We start from the raw sequence: 20,833 nt of genomic DNA on the forward strand, positions 1-20,833 counted from the left end.
GGCGAATAGCATCCCGTTGTATGCGTTCCGTGCCGGTTAAATCCGCTCCCGCGTTTTTTGAGTCTGGCAACGTGAGTGGCATACACGTAGTAGTAGCCAAAGCCCTGCTGTTACGGTATGGTATGTGTTTGTATATAGTCTGTGATGTGATGGTTTGTTTGTGGGTGACAGTGTTTAATTCCTGGCCTCCTCCTTCCATCTTGATAGCACTTATCTGAGCGGAGCAGCACACTCGCAGAGAAGCAAAAGCCACATCCCTGCCCAGTTGTTGTCATCTCGTTGACACACACACACACACACACACACACACACACACACACACACACACCCCTGCCCTCGCAGGCTACCCCAATAGGGTGTATAGCCCCGAAGCCAAAGTGGAGGGTCAACTTTCATAGTGCAAATAATGAGAATGTTGTTAAAATGTATGTGAATCTAACAAATATCATCATGAGAAATAACTCATTTTAGTCTCCAAATTATCAATGACCCTAAAAACCTTCACTTCAAATGTATATTGTTGATGACTTATGTTGACTACTTATTTATTGATTATTTGTTTGTTTGTTGTTATTCTTTGTGCAGCTTGTGGTGAAGCTTTAAATGTCATTAGAATTGTGTAGTGACAATAAAAGCATCAAATTCAATTCAATGTATCTTCCAAAATATTGTAGTAATAATAATAGTAATAGAAATAATAATAAAAGACTTTTGAAAGGCACTTTTTTTAGTGGAAATTTGAAGAATTCTAAACAATGATGACTTCCCCAATTATACTTGGATTTCAAACACCTGAGTGTAGTTTTCAAAAGTCGGGAAAAACAGAAGTGAGGCAACTTTTTTTTTTCAATGTTTGTCTCAATATTTTAGGAACAGAGTCACCAAACATTTGTATATTAACATATACAGGTGTCATGTTCATTTCTCAAAACTTAGAGGGAAAAAAAATACAATTTCTAAGTCCACATTGCCTCTATTTAATGTATTTAACGTAAGAGTAATGTTTTCAAAGCTGCTCCTGTAAACCAAATTCAATTCATATATATTCTAATTTGCGTTCTACCCCGCGACCACACAACTAAAATTACCACACTTAGCGTAAACTTGTCTTCTCTCCCTGATTTCCCTGAAAACTATAAATGAACAAAGAGAGTGAAGGTACTACTTTGACTATCAAATGGCCGCCACAGTCTGGATCTGTACGCATCCAAACCCGCGTGGTATCAGACCGTATCTCACGGGGACGGTGCTTTGCATCAACAAGTTACAAAAATCACTCTTTGTGCTTATATTTGTTTTTTTTTGTCTGTCCAACACCCAGTGCAGGTGTTATGTGTATTTTTTGGGTGATGCCTAATGCTCAATTTTTAGTACATTAAGTTACGACTCCAAATGAATGGGTTTGGTGATCCGTAAGATTGCAATTTGAAGGTATATTGTTTTTTTAAAGTAATTTTGGGGAGTTTTTTGGGGAGGGAGGTGTGTCTCTGTGAAAGTTGTCCCCAGGCCCTCCCACGCATTGTGGGCCCTCGACGTTAGGGCTGGTTGGAGAAACTTTTTTTCTTCTTCTTCAGTCAAGGTCAGTCAAAGACCACTTTGAGGCTCAACTCCCTTGACAGTTACACCACGCAAGGTAGGTCTACTTCAAGGGTGTCAGACTAAAAGAACTTGATTAAAAGCCCTGAATATTCAGTTTTTTATAGATCTAAAACAATGTTTATTTTAGTGTTTTTTATATTAATAGATTTTACTAAATTATTTTTTAACTAGAAACAGAAAAAATGATTAAAAATGACAATTTTTGATTTAGAAGGGGGAAAATCATGAAATTTCATATACTACATCTATACTCTTCATTTGAATTTGATCCTAAAACAGAAAGTTGACTTTCTAGAGGCCACACAAAATGATGCGGCCGCCAATTGTTGACAAATAGTACTTTTGTAGTAGTAGTTTGAAGAAAAGTCAATGTATCATTTGTCAATTGTCAAGGATGGATATGTGTCACTCAAGCTTTTCCTTCAATGTCATTTCTACCAATTGCCTGGAAATGGATGAATGACTTTTATATTTTTATCAGTGCATTTTAATACAAGTTGTTTATGGAATCATTCTTTATTGCATTGGCTATTGTGCAGTTGCTATTTTTTTTATATAGGCAATTTCAAATTGTAGAAATTCCACATTTAATATGTTCAATTTATTGCAGTACTTAATACGATTTTTTTTGTCCATTGACATCCTCACACTAACTCCATTACATTTTGTAACATTTCCCTTTATATTTGATGTTATTATATAACAACTTTGTTCCGGTGAGTACATTTTAAAGTAAAAAAAAAAAAATATCCGACAAAAAGGCCCAATTTTGGCTTTGCTTGTACTCAGAAAAAAAAAGAAAAGCCAGTTGAGAACTTGGTCAGAACAAAGAGAATTAAACCCACTAAATGTGTGTGTTAAGTCACTTTCTTGCAAAATGGTAACTGAGATCTACCAAATATCAACCCAGCTTTCCTCTCAGACAGCATGGAAGATTCTTCCGACCCCTCTCACTGGGTATCTTCATCCATCCTGGGCCCAGACCCCCTGGCAGCCTTCTCCTCAGAGTCTAGTCTTTTGCCACCGGGCGAAGACGAAGACACCTTCTTCTCTAGCCAGGACACTGACTACACCAACTTGTCCAGTTTCTTCTCCAGCCCCAGTCAGAGTCGAACACCGTCCAGCTACAGAAACGCCTCCAGTCAGTGCTGACCCTAAAACACACCCCATATATTTCCAAAAAGCTGACCTGACCTGACCTTATCTCTATTTTAAAGTCCGCCAGGTTTTCGCCTCCCCGAGTATCCTCAGCAACCTCCAATTGCTGGACGGGTCGACCAGTCACTCCCCGGTTTCGTCCTACAACGTCCCGGACACCACCTGGACCGGCAGCCCACTGACCAAAACGACCCACCCCACTTCTCTGTACGCGGGGGTTTCCTCAATTCTCACCCCTTCCAGGGACGGATACTCGTCTCCCAATGGGGAGAACCGCGAGAGCCCTCAGCCTCGTGAGGCCCTCAAGTCCGAGCGCACCAGCCCGCTGGGGGGGTCGACGTCCTGTGGCGGGTTTTTGAATCTGACCCCCGCTGTGGCGAGCCCATACACGCCACACTCACACACGCACATGCTGAGTCCTTACAACCCGTATTTGACGGGACCGCAGGAATACACGGCGGCCAACTACTACAACAGTCCCGGCGCTTGGATGAACCCGGCGTACTCTCCAAAACTTTGCAACAAAATGAGAATATCCACACCAGGTGAGAATCAAGTTAATCGGACTGTCACTACGCCCATTGATCTTAATTTTGGGTCATTTAACCGGTGCTTTTCAAGCACTCATGGGAAAAAACAAATACAAATTTCATGAGGGAGCTTTATTAGTGCGTCAGCCTAGCAATGTGAGTCCTGGGTTTGAACCCAGGTCGGTCCACCTGTGTGGAGTTTGCAAGTTCTCCCCAGGCCTGCGTGGGTTTTCTCCAGCTACTGCGCTTTTCTCCTACATTCCAAAGACATGCACGGTAGGCTGATTGGACACTGTAAATTGCCCCTATGTATGAAGATGGTTGTTTGTCTCCTTGTGCCATTGTGCGATTGGCTGACCACCGATTCAGGGTGTCCCCCACCTCTGGCCGTATCAAGTCAATTAAATGAATTTTATTTGGCAAAGCATTCCCACAATTACTTTGGCAACCTATATTTAAAAATGTTGTCATATACACCTAATATTTACTGTCAAAAATAAAGTGAATTCGCCTGAATTTTACAGGACGTCTCCCCACTTCATATTTTAAATTTTCACACGATTTTGCAAGATGGTCCGGCAAGATCCCACTTTTGCATTTTTAATCAGCATCTTTCCCATAGGACTTCTCTTATCATGTTAAAGATGTAAGAAAAAAATCTCATGTGGCTGCTTTCACACATTTGAACAGAGGCAAGAGAATGTGTTAACTGCGGCGCCACCGCGACCCCTCTGTGGCGCCGCGATGGCACGGGCCACTACCTGTGCAACGCCTGCGGACTTTACCACAAGATGAACGGCCAGAACAGACCCCTGATCCGACCCAAGAAGAGATTGGTACATTGGCGGGCCATTTTTATAGGGTGGGCTTCCAAAAATCAAGAATAACCACACACTCTCACCCCTCTCACACACACACAGATTGTCAGCAAGCGAGCCGGCACCCTGTGCGCCAACTGCCACACCGGCACGACGACACTGTGGAGACGCAACGCCAACGGCGAACCCGTGTGCAACGCCTGCGGGCTTTACTTCAAACTCCACAACGTGAGTTATCCCTTCATGCTTTTTTTTTTTTAATTTTTAAGCGGCCAAACGGAACGTTTCTTGCAGGTCAACCGACCGCTCACCATGAAAAAGGACGGCATTCAAACTCGCAACAGGAAAGTGTCCAACAAGAACAAGAAAAGCAAGAAGGCGGCCATGCTGGAGGCCTTTGCCGAAGCCCCTCAGCCGCATTCCCTGGAGAGCGGCGGACCCTTCGCCTTGGGCCCCGCCGCCCTCCTGACTTATGGCCACGCCCCCCACCTGATCCCGGGTCCGTCGCCGATTCACAGCCCCGCTACGTTGTCGTACTCGCACCACTGCAACCCGGGAATGGTGCCCACTTTAGTGTGAGCCAATCGGCTCGTGATGTAAATAAGAAGCAAACTGGATTTAAACTTGTCTTTTCTATCGTTCACGGCGTGAAGTTACTTGTCTGTGATGTCACGGTCTGTTTACCAACATTATCATGTATGCAGTAGGCAATAAAGAAAATGTGTGAATTCATGTGTTCTGGTATCATTTCTGTCAAATGGGTAACCAATCGTCCACATTTTTGATGGTCATGTGATCAAATTAAAGCTAACTATACCGTATAGTACTACACTTTAGGCTCCGTAATTTGTATCACGACAAGACCATGACAGCTTTTAATCTCATGATGATGTCACTATACCAAAATCAAATCAAAAGCCTTTAGTATTGTCATTATACGCAGCTGTGTTATTGTCATTGTACACAGCTGCGTATAACCAAATTAGTGGTGCTACTCCACAAAGTGCATGTTTCTCAGTAAAAACATGAATAATTCATATTAAAAGACACGTCCGGGCAAGGTAAGTTATTGATTTATTATTTTACTATTTATTTTTTTATTCTATTTATTCATTCTAATTTCCCACATCTCAATTGAGTACTGTAACCCAGTATTTAAAATGTATATTTAATTATAACAGAACTTTTCCTCAATAAAACACACTTTAAATGAAGAAACAATTTCAAAACATGACATAATTGCTTAGTTTCCCATCATTTTTACAAGGGACTTATAACTCATTTTGCCAATACCATATCAGAAAAATTACTACAAAAAAACTTCTCATTGTATCCAATGAACCGTATTCCATTTTCTATCTCCCAAATGTGAATATAAATAAATGAAAAAGGAACAATTCTAGACTTATTCTTGTGAAATTGCTTTAAAAAAAAAATAAAAATAAATAAAGACTTGCCATAGCCATATAGGAATGTTTGGTTGTACTTTCCATGGTGAGAAGCGCAGCAGCTTACACACTCATGAATGGGCACGGCTGATTAGTTATCAGTACAAGTGCAGACCCCCGGGCCAGTTACTACCTGCTACTGGCATCACCACACTCACTGACTCCCTGCACTTGGTAAATGGGGGTCACCCAGTGCTACTATGCAAACATACAAACAACACTTTAGGACTATATTTTTTTGACATTTAATACTGTGTTGCAGGGGGATATTAAAATTGCATTCATTTTGTTAGCTTTAACCCTTTGATGAACCCCTTTTAATGTTGAAAAATAACCCTGAGTTATTGGTTATTTCATCTTGGATAATTTTTTGTTCAGCCCGGCTTTTGAAATCCATTTGAGTAGTAATATATTCTAAATTATTATGAATGTACCTTGATTTTTTTTTGTAACAACTGATCATTGTTTTCATTTTTTTCATTCATGATGAGTCAAATTTCTTTATTTAACACATGTATTAAAAATGAATGTATTTCAAAAACCTCTCAGGTTAAAACTTCTTTTCAGTTTTGGCCCATGTTGTGTGTGTATTGCCAAATATGCTGCATAGGACAAATGACATATTTATTTGAAAACACCCTCTCATGAGCACGTAATGTACAAAGAAAAGAGCAAATTATATTCATTCATTTTCTGAACCGCTTTATCCTCAACAGGTTTTGAACCCAGGACCCTAGAGCTGCGAGGCCAACTTGCTAACCACTCACTCCACCAGGCCAGTAATCAAATTTATATAAAAGTATGAAAATCTAAGTCTAGAGGTAGACAAGATCAACTTTATTTCAGAAAATGTACTTATTGTGCTATGTTTTGAAATGATGACTGATGTGACATTCCAACGACACTGCAAAGAAACGGATGAAAATGTTGTAAATATGGCCATGGATAACATTTTTAAGAGCTAGATTCGCAAAGTCGCAGTCGATGGCGTTAATAACAAACTGTCATCTGAAACCGGTGGGCTCCATTTACCGTTTGTCGGCACTGACACAAAATGGCAACCGCTGTCGCCATTTAGGCACAGCGCACATTTCGGACTGTTTATATGATATCTATTGAGCGACTATCAACCAAAAGTGCCTTTTAACATGAAGTAAATCATTATTTTGATTATTAATAATAATAACCTCCAAAGTGAAATTTAGATGTTTTTTGGAAACAATGTTTTTATTGAAAAAGTGAACGTAGGTAATCATACATTTTCCAATGAAATATTGGTAATTCAATACAGGTTTAATAGTTGCTGAAAAATATATATCTCTGGGACCGCATATTTAAGTAATGAACAAACATATAACTGGGTCAATTAATGAACATAAAGTATGTACAGTATATCAAGCTTCTGGAATAAGTGAATTTGTGGGCCAGTCTTTCATTGTTGTCCAATTAACTCATTAGCTGCAACTGACATTTGAATTGATAGTTCCCCATTTCAAATGGATTGGTCGCTTATGCCTAACAATGGCAGCTAATGAGCATGCAAAGCCATTCTTTCAATTGGAGAAAATTGTGGTTATTATATATCAAATGGTGGCGAAAAATGACCCATTTGGACGGAAATGCATTTTGTTGGACAACTATGGAAAATATCTGATAGACACTAACAAGGCACACCTCAAACGAGACACTATGAAGGGCTCACGTGTTTGTTTTCACCTTGCAAAGACAGTTAATTGGGCCATCATGGCTCTTCTGTTTGGACAGCTTCTTTCTGTGTCTCAGCTATCTCTGGCAAATTTGTTGGCGACTCCTCCGTTGGAATCAATTCACCTGGTGACTTGTTACCCGTTGGTGTCGAGACAGCTGGCTGCACACTCACTGCAATCGTTTCCTTTGCCGACAGCGGCGTGTCTTCCGCCGGCGGTGGTGGTGTATCGTCCGCCGGCGCCGAGTCAGTCGCCTGCGCCGAGTCAGTCGCCTGCGCCGAGTCAGTCGCCTGCGCCGAGTCAGTCGCCTGCGCCGAGTCAGTCGCCTGCGCCGAGTCAGTCGTCGGCGCCGAGTCAGTCGCCGTCTCCTCGCCCGACGGCGCCGAGTCAGTCGCCGTCTCCTCGCCCGACGGCGCCGGTTCCTCGCCCGACGGCGCCGGTTCCTCGCCCGACGGCGCCGGTTCCTCGCCCGACGGCGCCGACTTCTCGCCCGTCGCCGCCGACTCCTCACCCGTTTGTTTCAAGTCATGTGCCAGCTTCTCACTCACTCGCGGCGAGTTAGCCAACTGCTGGGATTCAGTCTTGTGCAGATCTGCGTCACCGTTTCTCTTGGCAACGGGTGTCTGCTGGATTTCAGGCTCACTGTCCGAATCAATCAGGATGGGTTCCGTGCATATGTTCTTCACAATGGAAGAGCCACTCTGAATATTTTTGGTCATGCTTGGAACACCAGTCTTGAGTCCGGCACGCCTGCCCTTCAAAGTGCTTTTAACAGCGATGTCCTGAAAGACCATGTCGTGGCTCACATTCTTGAGAGCCTGCATGTCAAATCCAAGCAGCACGGAAGTGTTGGATGTCTCGCATGCCGTCTTGCAATCCTTTTGCATAGTTGCGAACTGTTTACCGATATCAGCTTTCCATATCCAGAGGCTGGCGGACAATTTCCTTTCTTCTTCGGAGGAAGGGTACGGTCGGTGATTGAAGTAGGATGCCAGGAAATTTTTCCGAGCCTGTAATGTTTTTGGGTCATTGGCTCGATGATCTCGAGCGAGTTCTCCAGTAGCAGTTCTCTTTAGAGGACCCGGTGGACGCGTCCGCACTGCGCTTAGTTTGATCTTCTTGGAGTAGGTGGCCACGCGTGTCGGTGGCCCCCCTCTCTTGAGCGCGCTGGTTCCCGAGGCCGATTTGGAACTTGGACCGGACTGCTTCCTTCCTACCGCCCTGCACTGTACCAGATGCAGGGTAATTGTGGAAGCCACCATGTTACTGGTGTACACGCCCAAGCAGTGGATGCACTTGAACGTCATCTTCTTTTCAACCGGATGCATCGTCTGTAGTACTTGATGTCGCTGCCTCAGATGAACGGCCAAAGAACCCCCCACGTCGTCTTTCATTGTGGTGCAACAAAGCGGACACACATTCTTGCCGACGTCATTCACATCTCTGTCCGAAGATAGCGGGCTTTCCCGCGCCTGAGCTTCCATTTCGGAAACGGAGGGCGTCCCAGACTGCTCTTTGCCGTCCGATTCTTTCATGTTAAAAGTGAGAATGTTGAGCTGAACATTTTGTTTGATGGTGAGGTCAAAGGTTAGCGGCGCCGAACCGGGCGGTCCGACAAAAGCGTTGAGGTGAGCCTGGCGCTCGTGCACCAGCAATTTCTCAACGCTGTGGAAAGCAGTGTGGCACTGTGGGCAAGTGATGCCGTGTATTAGCAGGTGGTTGAGCAGCGAGTCGCTGGGAAGGTAGCGCTTGCAGAGCAAACACTTGCTTGTAAAGTTGTGGATTTTCATGATATACTTGGCCATTGCCCAAACTATCCTGGCTTTATGCGCACTCTCAAAATGAGCGCTGTAGAGGGTCTCGGGAAAGAGCTCGTTGCACACCGTGCATATCTTCCATTTCTGCGTATGGGACGTGTTGACGCCAGCCACGTTGCCGTCGGACACGTTGCTGGGCGGGGCTTTGGCGATGGGTTGTTTGGCTCCGCCGGCAGACTGACTTTTAAAACCCGGGGCCGAGGGTTTTAGGTAGCCAATGACGGGTTGTGCTTTGGAATTAACTGGCAGCGACGACCCCCCGTTGATAAGCACCGACGACTTCTGGGACATTGACGGCAAATTGGAGGGAATGACGTTAGCGTGTCCGATCATGGTGTTCACCTGCGCGCCGATGCGCTCGTGGTACTCTATGACGTGCTGCACCAGAGACTCGTAGGTTTTACAGGAAAATTTGCAACGTTTGCAAAGGACGGTGTCTCCGTTAAAAGCCACGCCGTTCGAAACCGATGACTTGGGAATCAAGCGCAGGTACGGTGCGACCATCTGCTTAAAATGTTCACGGTAAATATGTCGTCTGACAGCATTGTAGAGGCTGTCGCGGTAGGTGCATTTCTTGCAATAGTACAAAGACCTCGGCGAACCGAGATTCAGAATGTTGGGAGCCAGTTTTCTTTGTTTGATGGCATTAATCCGAGAAAGCTGTTGATCCAATTTGTCCTTGTGGAATACCCTAACATGAATGTCCAACGTTCTCTTGCTCCCAACAAACGTGCAGTGTGAACAGTTGAGAAGAACTTTCTCCTGAAATAATTTCTTGTGCGTGTGGCGAAAGTGATTCTTGTAACCTGCGTAGGTTGTACAAGAAAAGTGACATTCTCTGCAGCAATAAGGCCTGGATCGATAGTCCTGGACGAAAAAAAAAACTGAGTTACGTTATATCGCGTGACCATTTGAACTTGAGTTTAGATAGGAAATTTGTTTACCTGTATTTTAGAGTATGCACGATGCCAGGCACATATGTCAGTGAACAGGGTCTCATTGAAAATGTTCTGACTGGGGCTGAAGTCTTTGAATTCCTGCAAAAATATAAGACAAACAGGAAAGAAAATCCAACAGTGACTCTATAAAAATTGAATAACTTGTATTAGAAATGTTGCTGAATTGGGGACTCACATTTACTGCCTCTTTGCAGTACTCCAGTCCAATGTCTTCCAGTGCAATTTTGACTTGTTTCCTGGCTTTTCTGAGTTTCGGCAAATCGTTGACTGGGATTTGATACATCTTTCTCCTGGCGAACACAATAACAACCAACAAAGAGTTTATTTTAGAGTTTTTTATTTTAGAGACAACAACTTTTGGTGACATTAAATCAGATTTTGGGATATTTTTGGAGGTTTATGTGACCCCTGCTGATAAAACTTTGAGGGAATGACTATCGTTAATGTATGAGAAAAGGTTTAAATGAAAAGATTTTCAGATGGTGATGTCCCTTGAGATTTTTTTCAATGCAAAAAGTATGCTGCAGCTTAAAAAAGGTTGGGAAACATTGCAAAAGAGTTCCATGTGAGGATAAAATCTGTTCAAGGGATTGCCAGGCAGGCCCAGCTGCATTTGGGCGGGCAAGCTTCAATAAAGGCGTTTCAAATCACTCCAAATCAGTGTGCCTCTAATCGCTTTACGTCACGTGTCGTCTATTTCTTTGAGCAAGCTGATCGCGTCTAGGATGCACGAGACATATTTATTTGCCCGCTTTGTGCGCCACCGTCCATCTGTGTCTAATGTTAGCCTCCATGTTAGCTCTTCTCGATCCGGTTAGCACTTTTAGCATTACCGCATCCCCCTTTGACAAAGCTGCTCATGTCTTTTTTATTCTCGATATGTGTTCTTTTTACTCACCTGTTGGAAAACCAGTTGCTCCGATACACTCACCGAATTAACGAGGACCTGAAAAACGGGGTGACTTGTGATACTTCCTGTTAAAAAAGCCGGTGCACAGACACGGCTAGCTCGCAAAGGCTAGCAGGCAAAAGCTAGCAGGCAAAAGCTAGCTCGCTTGCAACTATCACCACCAGGTGTCCAAGTGCCTTAACTAATCAGCAAGTCAACCGACGGGAGAACGATGGCACGATAATAAAAAAAGAAGATGCAGGGAATGGTGGCCCGTGGAAGCCGACGTCCCCCGCAAAGACTCATTCAGCACCACCCAGTGCCCAGTGTGATAAATGAAAGACTCTAGCCTGGCTGCGCAAAGGCAACACGGCAAACTAAGCCAACTCGAGTTCGAATCCAAAATGGCGATTAGGGCTGAGGGTGACGGAAGTCGTAACAGGCAGCTTACTCCCTCGCTAGTGTTGAATTTCATCTTTTAAATTGCTTTAGTTACTGGTTTTGGCGTCTCAGGGATTTGTATCGAGAGACACACAACTTAAGCAATATGTGTACATTATGTTTTGATTGACTGCTAATGAACTAAAAGCAAAAATGGGAACAACCTATGGGTTTCTCTTTTAGTGGGTTGGGAACCACAAGTGGGTCACACGGCAACATCTCCCCATTAGATCGACACACATTTTCGATTTGGGCAAAAGATGTTTTTTTAATCGTTTGCCATTGACGGGTATAGATGTTGAAAATGGACAGGGTGTCTATCAACATCTGTAGGTTCTGAAGTCTTTTACTAACTACCACAACACATTCTCTGAATACTATACAAATTGGAAGTGAATAAGTTTAATTAATTATTGCTCTTAATTGTTTTTTTTAATATAAATCATATATCATCATATATGCAGAGCATAGAGAAAAACCTAATGCATGTTTACTTACACAGTGCTTTTCAAATAGTGGGGCGTGGCTTCTGGAGGGGGGGGGGGTGCTACGTCTGTGGGGCGCGTTTGACCTCGGGGAACATGCTTTTTTATTTTTTTTTAGTTAGATGTTTTTTACTGTCCAAGAATAAAATGCAATTGCACTTCCACACCACTAGGGTTCAGTGGCACTCTCTTTTTGAGAGTGTGCGCAGGGAACATTTGCTCGGTGGTGTAGGATTTGTTTGCACTGAATATGTGCGCTTTGCACACAGCATGGGGTTTGAGTATGAAATGTCGACACAAAGTGTAGCAGACCCTCAAGTGACACCATGAAAAATATTTAACAGGGATGGAGTGCAGTTTGCATGTTCAACCTGGGCTTTTGTGGCTTTTCTCCATGTTTCCTCCTAAAAACACAATTTGTCCCTAGGTAAGTCTGTCTCCTTGTGCTCTGTCATTGGCTGGCCACTAATTCAGGGTGTCATCCACCTGGTGCCCAGCTAGGATAGGCTCCAGCACCCTCTGCTGCCCTTGTGAAGGTGAGCGATTTGGGAAATGAATTGATGAATGATAGTTTTCTAAGAAATATTGTTTTTATGTGTGTACTGGTCTAACTCGTGGTGCGAGCTTAATTCCCGCTGGTGGCGGTATGATTCATAGAATTTACATAATGGAGGACATATATTATGTATTTATAACAAGTATACACATTCACTGTGGGATAAGAAGCATATTTTATTGGAAAGGACATTCTTGTTACTTTGACTAAGACATATACTTTGTTATACTTTGTTTAACCCTGACAATTTGATTATGGGATATATAAATCATCACCACCAAATAGGTCAAAAAACATTCCCCAACAATAGTTTATCTGTATAATTATTGAGTGATAAAGATCGCCAGACATTCATCTACAACCCCCCCCCCCCCAAATTAGTGTTTTTGTTTAAAAATGTTGCTCTTTCTAGTGAATTGTCAACTGAATATTTGCGCGTATCTAAACTTCATCGCCGTTATCTCCAGCACCCTTGATAAGACGTTTGTTGCCCCTCTTGCCACCTGGTCCACGGGGCTTGGCAAATGCTTGCTTCAAGGTGTGCTCCATCGGGTGGACTTCCTCGTACAAAAAGTCCTCTGTCAGGCTGTCACCGCTATCTATCTCCATCTGCACAAGGGTTGAAGAACACTGCTATTTTTATTTATTACTTTTTAATATATTTAGAAAGGATTTGGTCGGCTCATTGGACACTCTAAATTTCCCCTTAGGTATGAGTGTGTGTGTGTGTGTGTGTGTGTGTGTGTGTGTGTGTGAATGGTTGTTTGTGTCCTTGTGCCCTGGGATTGGCTGGCTACCAATTCAGGGTGTCCCCCACCTCTGGCCTAAAGTCAGCTGAGATTGGCTCCAGCACCCCCCGCGACCCTAGTGAGGATCAAGCAATTCAGAAAATGAGATGAAATGAGACTCTCTGAAGTAATCAGTAACACTGGTTGGAGTTACTTTTGTCTTTAACCAGTCAGATTTCTACTCCAGATTTACATACAGGGATTTATTGTTTTGTAAGCTCTCTACCTTTTTGGTCACTTCCAGCTGGTAATCTTTCTCCACTTCCTCAAGGAGCCTGTTTTTGCAGCTGGAGTACAACATTCGCTCTTTTATGCTGCAGGTGTACCCAGGCATTGAATATATGAACACTGAAAGTAAAAACATATCAGAGCCTATATCATGTGTTGTTAAGAATGCTTATTTGCAATAACTTGCTACTGATAGCAAAATCTCTGAAGTATCAATTTCCAAATGCATTTATAAAAGTGGTTGTAGTTTTTGTTTCAGGGCTCATTAATTAACCGTGCACTTAGGTTAGTTGAGGGAGGGAGGTTTGGTCGGTTTAGTGCTTTCAAGCAGGCTGCATGTGACAAGTACTAGTAGGTAGTAACTCTTTGAGAACTTTTGTTCATTTCTTATGCAAATGTTAGGATGGATCGGTGTATACAGTATCACTGACCTAAAGACTCTTGAATGCGGCCCTGGTGGGAGTGCTTGAAGATGAAAAAGTGGTATCTAGGGCAATCTGTGGGGATCCTATATGGGAGTTCATGGGTCTCTGTTGGCTTGGTGTGTACCAGCTCGATGGTCTCTTTCTCCACATCCAACCTCTGCAATCCAAAACAGGCAAGCTATTTACGGTGGCCGCATCATTTGACCAAACACTTTAATTAAAGCTCACTAGTTGGATGTAGTTGATGTGTTTCCGCTTTAACTGCTCCAGTGCCTGCTTGGCCTCTTCTTGTAATGGGAATGCGAGACCCCGAGAGACTTTTTTGTCGATACCGAACTCCACTGGAACCTAACCCACGAGACCCGACATAAAAAGTGTATACAGTATAAAGCAATGGTGAGATCAAGAGAGACGTAACTAAAAAAAGTCCTCCCTCAATCAGGTATACAAAATTTAACATATAGGAAAGACATTGTAAATGTTGTTACATACTCTTGCACGTGGAATCCCAATTCGTCTACGCTCATCCTGTGGGAAAGAATTGTAAAGTTCGTACAACTCATAATTGCTTCCCTCACAAATACAAAATAAGGAAATAAAGCAGTTGTATAGGCAACTTACCCATACAACCTTATCCTGCAGAGCAAAGAAACATGCATGCTAAGTAAGTTGCCTTACAATTCCACCTCAAAATCAGATCATTTTCTCTCCGACTTCACCTCTGTGACTCGAATCCGTTGTAGTTCTTGTTCAGCTGCTGTGAGAGGCGCTGGAGAAGAGCAGGAGGTCACATGGCGGAGGTAGCCCTGGAAGCACACGTCATCCTGCAGATGTAGACAATAGTCGATCAAGAACGTCCATTTCATGGTTGACACCAGGTGCCCCTCTGCCACCACTAACCTCAACTGTGCCAAAGAGCTCGTCTTTGATGTAACCTCCACCAAACTCTTTTTTCAATGTGGCGCGAGTGGCAGCATACACCATCTTCTGTCTAACCTGCACAGTACAAATACTGTAGTTACAGTGTACCATTCCTATCATGCCCTTTCAGGGAGTCTTTGATTTACGAACAAAACCCAAGTTTCCGCGTAAGTCGAATATCAGTAAGTCAGAATTTGTGGAAACAGTTTTTAAATCGCGCAACATATTTTTACTTTTAAACAAGCCAAAAACAATTGTAGCGCTATTAAAAAAAATCACATCTATTAGGATCCGACAGCCGTTTCTGGCCACAATAAAATAATTCAACTCTCTATGTTGCACGGTTTGGACAAATGTAGCGAGAGAATCTTAATATACACACACACACACTCACACACCCATACATCACGCTTTATAGGAATTATAGATTAGGACAATAGTCAAATTATGTGTTTATATTTTTGGAGTGTTTTAAGAGTTAAAAGCCCTATCAGCAACCCTCATTTTCCATATTTTGTATGCATTCATTCATGTTCTGAATCGCTAATCCTCACAAGGGTCGCAGGGGAAGGTGAGTTAAGACAATGGTTCATCATCGGGACATACTGGTGACTGGTCAGGGGACCAGGCGATGAAAATCCACTCATATCCCAATGCATTCTGGGAGTCCAACCGGTAGAGGATGTAGCACGGCTGCTGTGGCATTAGCAGAGGTATCAGGAAGTGATCGTAGTCCTTGTCCCAGCTTTGTGCTGGCTGTCCGCATGACTCTAGCACCAACTCTTCTATATAAAAAAAATATATATATATATAGATCGTCACCAAATACCCTTGAATTCCTTCCACATGAAAGATTGGGTCTTTACCATTTTGGATGACAATTTTCAATATTCTGATAGCACCGCCCCTTGCTTGGACCAGGAAATCTTTAAGCTCCAATGATGCTAAAGTGGTCAGACATAGAATAAATTTAAAAAAAATCTGTTTTCCTAAGTATTCTTCATTAATGATTTTCACTGGCTAAAGCACTCCATTTTAACATAGTGGCTGGTTTATATTTCACATATTGTCACTGAGCTTTTTGAATAAATACATTTTTAGCAAATGTAATTTAAAAAAGTCGGACAGGAACAGTAGTTGTACTAGACCAAGCATTAAAAAAAGAAAGTAATTTAAAAAAATGATAAAAGAGTCTATTTAGTCTACTAAGATGCCGACACCATAAGAACCTGAGACCTAAGAGTTAGAACACCCGATCCAGCTGGGAGTTGTATGGCAAAGCATCTAAAACTGAGAGTTCTAACTATAAAGAAAAAAACACATTTAAAATGGGCACAATGCACCTTTTGGATCAAAACTACCAACCCCATATAATTGGTGCTGAAAAGTACATGTGGAAATAAATGTTACATATCACCATGGTTACCAAACACAGCGATCTTATGAATGATGTATGATCAGGTGAGAAAGGTGAGAGAAGTGTGCCTCAGGCCAACTATGTAATCTTGTTATCAATCCCATATTATTCCATTATACTATAAATGCAAACCACTTAAAATGATGAATATACAGTAATTATCCAACATTTATAATACTGTAATACTTAATTACATCCAGAGCAGGTTGGAAGTCAACTAAGCAAGGGGTAATATTTAAAGATGTATGTATATATATTTAAAGATGTATGTATGTATATATATATATATATATATATATATATATATATATATATATATATATATATATATATATATATATATATATATATATATATATATATATATATTTTTTTTTTTTACATAGATCTTTAGAAGAAGACAGAACCTACAGCACATGCAAAATAAAGTGAAATTAAATTTGATGCAATGGTAGAGCTCAAATAGAAGTGTGTGGGTTAAAAAAACTGAAGTTGAAGCTGAAATGAAGAGAAAAAAAATGCAAATATACCGTTAATTCCAGTTTGGTGTGACATGTTTCAGCCAGTTTCCTGAAAAGAGCAACTCCTGATGCTTTTCTCTGTCTTTTCTCTTCAGACTTTTCAGGAAGTCTCACTGTCCAATGATAGCAGACTGTCAGACCCACACGCACAAAAACTCTCGTGGGGGATGCTGGAGATTCTTCACACCTGAAATGCAATCTGCGGAACTGGGTGGCGGATGAGTAATATTGGAGCTGACAGTGGATATGGAAGTCTGACCACTGATCGAAAAACCTCTGCGGATCACTGGCCAATGCCGCCCCACCAGCGTGCCGACTTGGCAACCCACAGGTAAGACCAGGTATTGTTATTGTGTCACTTGGTATCATTTATCACTGCTTCGTAATTTCATAATCATCATTAGCAGCAGTAGCGTCTCAAATTCCAACTCACGGAAATGTGACACCACACAACAATGTGCACAAAGACATCAATAATTGAAAGTACTTCAAATTATTGAGAGTATATTTCAAGAATATGACCATTATAACATTCCTGCCTTCACCAAGGATCTCATTTTCCGAATCACTTTATCCTCACTAGGATCGCAGGGGGTGCTGGAGCCCATCCCAGCTGTCTTCGGGCCACAGCCGGGGGTCACCCTGAATTGAAGTTGAATATTTGCAACTTCCTACTATACTGAACAGCTAGGACAGATTGTGTATCCATTTTTGTATGCACCCCCCTCACATACACACACAAATGTCTGTCGTAGCGAGGTTACCCGTGACAGGATCGTATATTATTCATTGACTGGTGAGTACATAACCCAAGCATTCATACATTTTTTATATGAAGAGCCTCCCACCTCTGGTATTGTGCACAGTCACATTGAGGAAAAAAAGTTAGGCTTTGAGATATGTTAGAATTGTGTTTAGCAATAAAATCAATTTTTAAAAGAATAAATAATAAATGCTGGACATGTTTAGAAAATTGTCTTTTATTGAAACCATTAGTAAGATATTTTCATGTTTCATAACAATCTTAATCACAACAATGTACATATGATTATCACAAAGTAAAAAAAACATTGTTTTTAACAATAAACCTTGGAATATTTATAGCAGCACAGTAGAAAAATAAAATATATTTTAAAACAAATCACATCATGATGATTTAAGTTGTAAAAAAATACTTAAAAAATACAAATGCCATAAAAATGACTTCACCTGATATCAGCCAGAGGTTAAAAAGAACAATTATAAATTACTGACGTCAGCAAATTGTCAACAACCATGACATGTAAAATACATATTTTGGAAAAATTAGTCCTCAGAAGTCTTCAACACTTGGGAGCCAAAATGTCTGTGGATAGGATAAAAAGAAGAAGGTATTAGAGCGACCTATGTACCTATGTATGCACACACATACACGTAGAAATCTATCTTTTTTTTTCTTAAATAATAGTGGGAAAAAACGTAAGTAGTGAATGAATGATAAGTGAAGACGTGATAATCGAGGGATTACTGTAACAGGTTTTATTCAGAAATTTAAGGAAAATTGTAGTACTCCATTCTGTTCTGTTTATGCTGCTTGGGGGTTAGAAACTATTGTAAACACAAATATTCTCACCATGCTGGAACAGGCAGTGGCAAATGTCATGTATCTGGGGTTAAACTGCAGGGCGCTGATGGGACCAGGATGTTTCCCATCTAACACGGCAACCTTCATCTTGTTCTCTGTGCTCCAAACGTGGACTCGCCCATCCTCTGAGCCTATGGGGGGGAACCGGAAGTTGGGTTAACATCATTTTTAAAGCATATTACATTGGTCGAGAGAAGTCAAAATATAAAGCTCAGCATTGACCTATCATGACGAATTGGGAGTCAGGGGTGAAACACGCTTCAAGCTTTAAGCCTTTACTGTTGTTGTAGCCCTTTAAATGAGCAATGAGACAAGTTAAAATAGAAGACAGCCCTTCCAAATTTTCAATAGGTTTGTAGCAGATGTGAAAGGGTCCTACAGAAAACTTGTGCATCACATCTCCAGTGAAGGCGTTGACAATGCAGATCATTCCTCCATTGGTTGAGATGAGAATCTGCTTGCCATCGTTACTGAACTTCAGTCCGGTCCAGTCACACGAGCGATTCATCCTTAATTCAAAGGAATTAAATGGACCCTTTTGACAAAATCAAGTCATGAGAGTAGTTATGTATTTTTACTTCTCAGAGCATAAACGTCCAACTGGTGTGGGTTGTACCTTAGCGAATGCCCGGACGTCATATAGTTTAATGAACTGTGAGTTCACCCCAACTGCAAAGATGAGTCCATCTGGGTCAAATGAACAAATGGGTCTGTCAAGGGGTTCAGTTAAACCCTACAACACAAAAGAATAGGATTGGGTTACAAAGGAAGGTTCTATAGTCCACCTAGTTTTTCTAGATGTCCCTCCGCGACCCCCGTGAGGATAAGCGGTTCAGAAAATGAATGAATGTTGTCCATTTTATCTCATGGCTGACTCACCTGTACATTTTCAGTGCGTAGATCCCAAATGCGGATGGTCTTATCCAGTGAACAAGAGATGAACATATCCTCCACAGGTGACATAGAGAGAGCCGTAACTCTGAGCATTTACAAAAGCAGAAAAATTACAGCACAATTTAAAATGACTAACTGAAACAAAAACACAAGTCTGAATAGAATCTTTATGGTAATATTAAGCTTCTCGGAAATAGACGTTGGCTTTACTCACCTTGCAGTGTGGCCTGGAAAATATCTGATGTACTTGTAGTCGGTCAGTGAAAGATAACGAATTGTATCTGCAAATTAAAAAAAAAAAAGAAACAATATACAGTAATCCCTTGATGCGATAATTGAGGGATTACTGTACTAAAAGATATTCAAAGCATTCTTCAATTTATTTATTGTGATAAATAAGTTTATTGTTTTGGGTAAGGCTGATTTCAACAGTGTTATTTACCATCCAGTTTATTGGAACTGTAGATGACTTTTTGTGAATCCCCATGCGTGTAACGGATCAGGTCTGCTCCATACTTCTTGCTGTAAAGTGTGTCAATGGGTCTGTGAGGGAATGATTGCAAAATTAAACACCGCCAAAATGGGCCACTTCATGCAACCACCATCAGTGAAAATAACTGCGTAACTTTTCCAAAATTTAACATCAAAATCAAATGTTTGAGGGCGGCCCGGTGGGTTGAGCGGTTAGTGCGTTGGCTTCACAGCTTTGGGGTCTTGGGTTCAAATCCAGGTCATGTCCATCCATGTTGAGCTTGCATGTTTTTGCTGGGCCTATGAGGGTTTCCTCTGGGTGTTCCATTTTCCTCCCACATTTAAAAGACATACACAATAGACTGATTGACCACTCTAAATTGCCCCTAGGTATGGGTGTGACTGTGCATGGTTGTCCGTCTCCTCCTGCCCTGTGATTGGCTGGCTAATGAGGGTGTTGCCCACCTTTGGCCTGGAGTCAGCTGGGATAGGCTCCAGCACCCCCCGCAACCCTAATGAGGATAAAGCGCTTCAGAAAATAAGATGAGATAACTATTTTATTGACTATTTTAGTAATGACGCAAGGTAATTACAACAAACACACAAAACTACAACAATTGATAAGGTATAAGACATTCCAATATGCACTCACTTTCCTTGGGTGATATCGTAGACAACAATGCGGTCATCGTCGCTGCTTGAAATTGCGTTTTCCCCATTCGGACTGTATTCCAAACAATTGACTTTATCCGAATTTTCGCGGTATGTTCTTGCAACCCTGAAACTCCTAAGCACGCTGTCTGTGATTTTCATGTTTGCAAAACGACTACACTAACTTGATTTTTAAAAAAAGGCAAAGCATGAACATAAATTGCATTTTCCCCATTAGATCAATGCACAGTTAGTTGCACATCGCATATTTAAGATGCTGTTAAAAAAATAAATACTGTGCGCTGTTTAAAACGAAGTTAGTTTGATTATAGTAGCAAGCGATTGGGCAAGGAGGCGGAGCTTCCCAGCCGCATGGTGATTTTAACATAGGACAAAAAAAGACGGCTATGACGGTAAGCAAAACGAGCACACACAAAAACATGATTCCGGAAGGTATCCTCGTTTTCTGAAACAAAGAAACATCAAA

General features: G+C 41.8%; 4 protein-coding genes across 12 annotated transcripts; 1 reads left to right on the plus strand and 3 right to left on the minus strand.

Annotated features, from left to right (window-relative positions):
- The first annotated feature begins 1,530 nt into the window (after positions 1-1,530).
- On the plus strand, positions 1,531-4,821 carry gata1a (GATA binding protein 1a). 2 transcript variants are annotated; one of them, XM_077726555.1, is made up of 6 exons: positions 1,531-1,633; positions 2,522-2,740; positions 2,817-3,302; positions 3,978-4,123; positions 4,208-4,333; positions 4,400-4,821. In XM_077726555.1, exons 2-6 carry the CDS (start codon positions 2,527-2,529, stop codon positions 4,682-4,684), a joined length of 1,257 nt encoding a protein of 418 aa, XP_077582681.1. In that variant the 5' UTR covers positions 1,531-1,633; positions 2,522-2,526; the 3' UTR covers positions 4,685-4,821. The 2 variants fall into 2 exon arrangements, with proteins under 2 accessions (XP_077582681.1, XP_077582683.1); XM_077726557.1 differs by having other exon boundaries at positions 1,585-1,633; positions 2,510-2,740.
- A 1,938-nt stretch (positions 4,822-6,759) lies between these two features.
- Positions 6,760-11,466, minus strand: adnpa (activity-dependent neuroprotector homeobox a). Of its 5 annotated transcripts, none has more exons than XM_077726814.1 (6): positions 10,934-11,463; positions 10,211-10,325; positions 10,021-10,113; positions 7,680-9,943; positions 7,568-7,625; positions 6,760-7,513 (listed from the first exon to the last, which is right to left on the minus strand). In XM_077726814.1, the coding sequence occupies exons 2-6, from the start codon at positions 10,316-10,318 to the stop codon at positions 7,295-7,297; spliced, it is 2,742 nt and encodes a 913-aa protein (XP_077582940.1). In that variant the 5' UTR covers positions 10,319-10,325; positions 10,934-11,463; the 3' UTR covers positions 6,760-7,294. The 5 variants fall into 5 exon arrangements, with proteins under 5 accessions (XP_077582940.1, XP_077582939.1, XP_077582937.1 ...); XM_077726813.1 differs by having other exon boundaries at positions 7,550-7,625; XM_077726811.1 differs by having other exon boundaries at positions 7,550-9,943; positions 10,967-11,466.
- Positions 11,467-12,756: 1,290 nt separating this feature from the next.
- LOC144202990 (twinfilin-2-like) lies at positions 12,757-16,783 on the minus strand. 3 transcript variants are annotated; one of them, XM_077726153.1, is made up of 11 exons: positions 16,716-16,783; positions 15,635-15,712; positions 15,375-15,553; positions 14,748-14,843; positions 14,567-14,671; positions 14,469-14,483; positions 14,340-14,375; positions 14,076-14,195; positions 13,854-14,004; positions 13,421-13,542; positions 12,757-13,015 (listed from the first exon to the last, which is right to left on the minus strand). In XM_077726153.1, the coding sequence occupies exons 1-11, from the start codon at positions 16,738-16,740 to the stop codon at positions 12,848-12,850; spliced, it is 1,095 nt and encodes a 364-aa protein (XP_077582279.1). In that variant the 5' UTR covers positions 16,741-16,783; the 3' UTR covers positions 12,757-12,847. The 3 variants fall into 3 exon arrangements, with proteins under 3 accessions (XP_077582279.1, XP_077582280.1, XP_077582281.1); XM_077726154.1 differs by lacking the exon at positions 14,469-14,483; XM_077726155.1 differs by lacking the exons at positions 14,340-14,375; positions 14,469-14,483.
- Positions 16,784-17,709: 926 nt separating this feature from the next.
- On the minus strand, positions 17,710-20,712 carry LOC144202989 (WD repeat-containing protein 82-like). Of its 2 annotated transcripts, XM_077726152.1 has the most exons (9): positions 20,348-20,712; positions 19,667-19,767; positions 19,439-19,505; positions 19,210-19,309; positions 18,947-19,063; positions 18,710-18,865; positions 18,553-18,622; positions 18,319-18,461; positions 17,713-18,051 (listed from the first exon to the last, which is right to left on the minus strand). In XM_077726152.1, exons 1-9 carry the CDS (start codon positions 20,506-20,508, stop codon positions 18,019-18,021), a joined length of 948 nt encoding a protein of 315 aa, XP_077582278.1. In that variant the 5' UTR covers positions 20,509-20,712; the 3' UTR covers positions 17,713-18,018. The 2 variants fall into 2 exon arrangements, with proteins under 2 accessions (XP_077582277.1, XP_077582278.1); XM_077726151.1 differs by having other exon boundaries at positions 17,710-18,051; positions 18,553-18,865.
- Between the last annotated feature and the right edge of the window lie 121 nt (positions 20,713-20,833).

The sequence above is a fragment of the Stigmatopora nigra genome, chromosome 10 (assembly GCF_051989575.1).
Source record: "Stigmatopora nigra isolate UIUO_SnigA chromosome 10, RoL_Snig_1.1, whole genome shotgun sequence".
In the NCBI taxonomy this organism is placed as follows: domain Eukaryota; kingdom Metazoa; phylum Chordata; class Actinopteri; order Syngnathiformes; family Syngnathidae; genus Stigmatopora; species Stigmatopora nigra.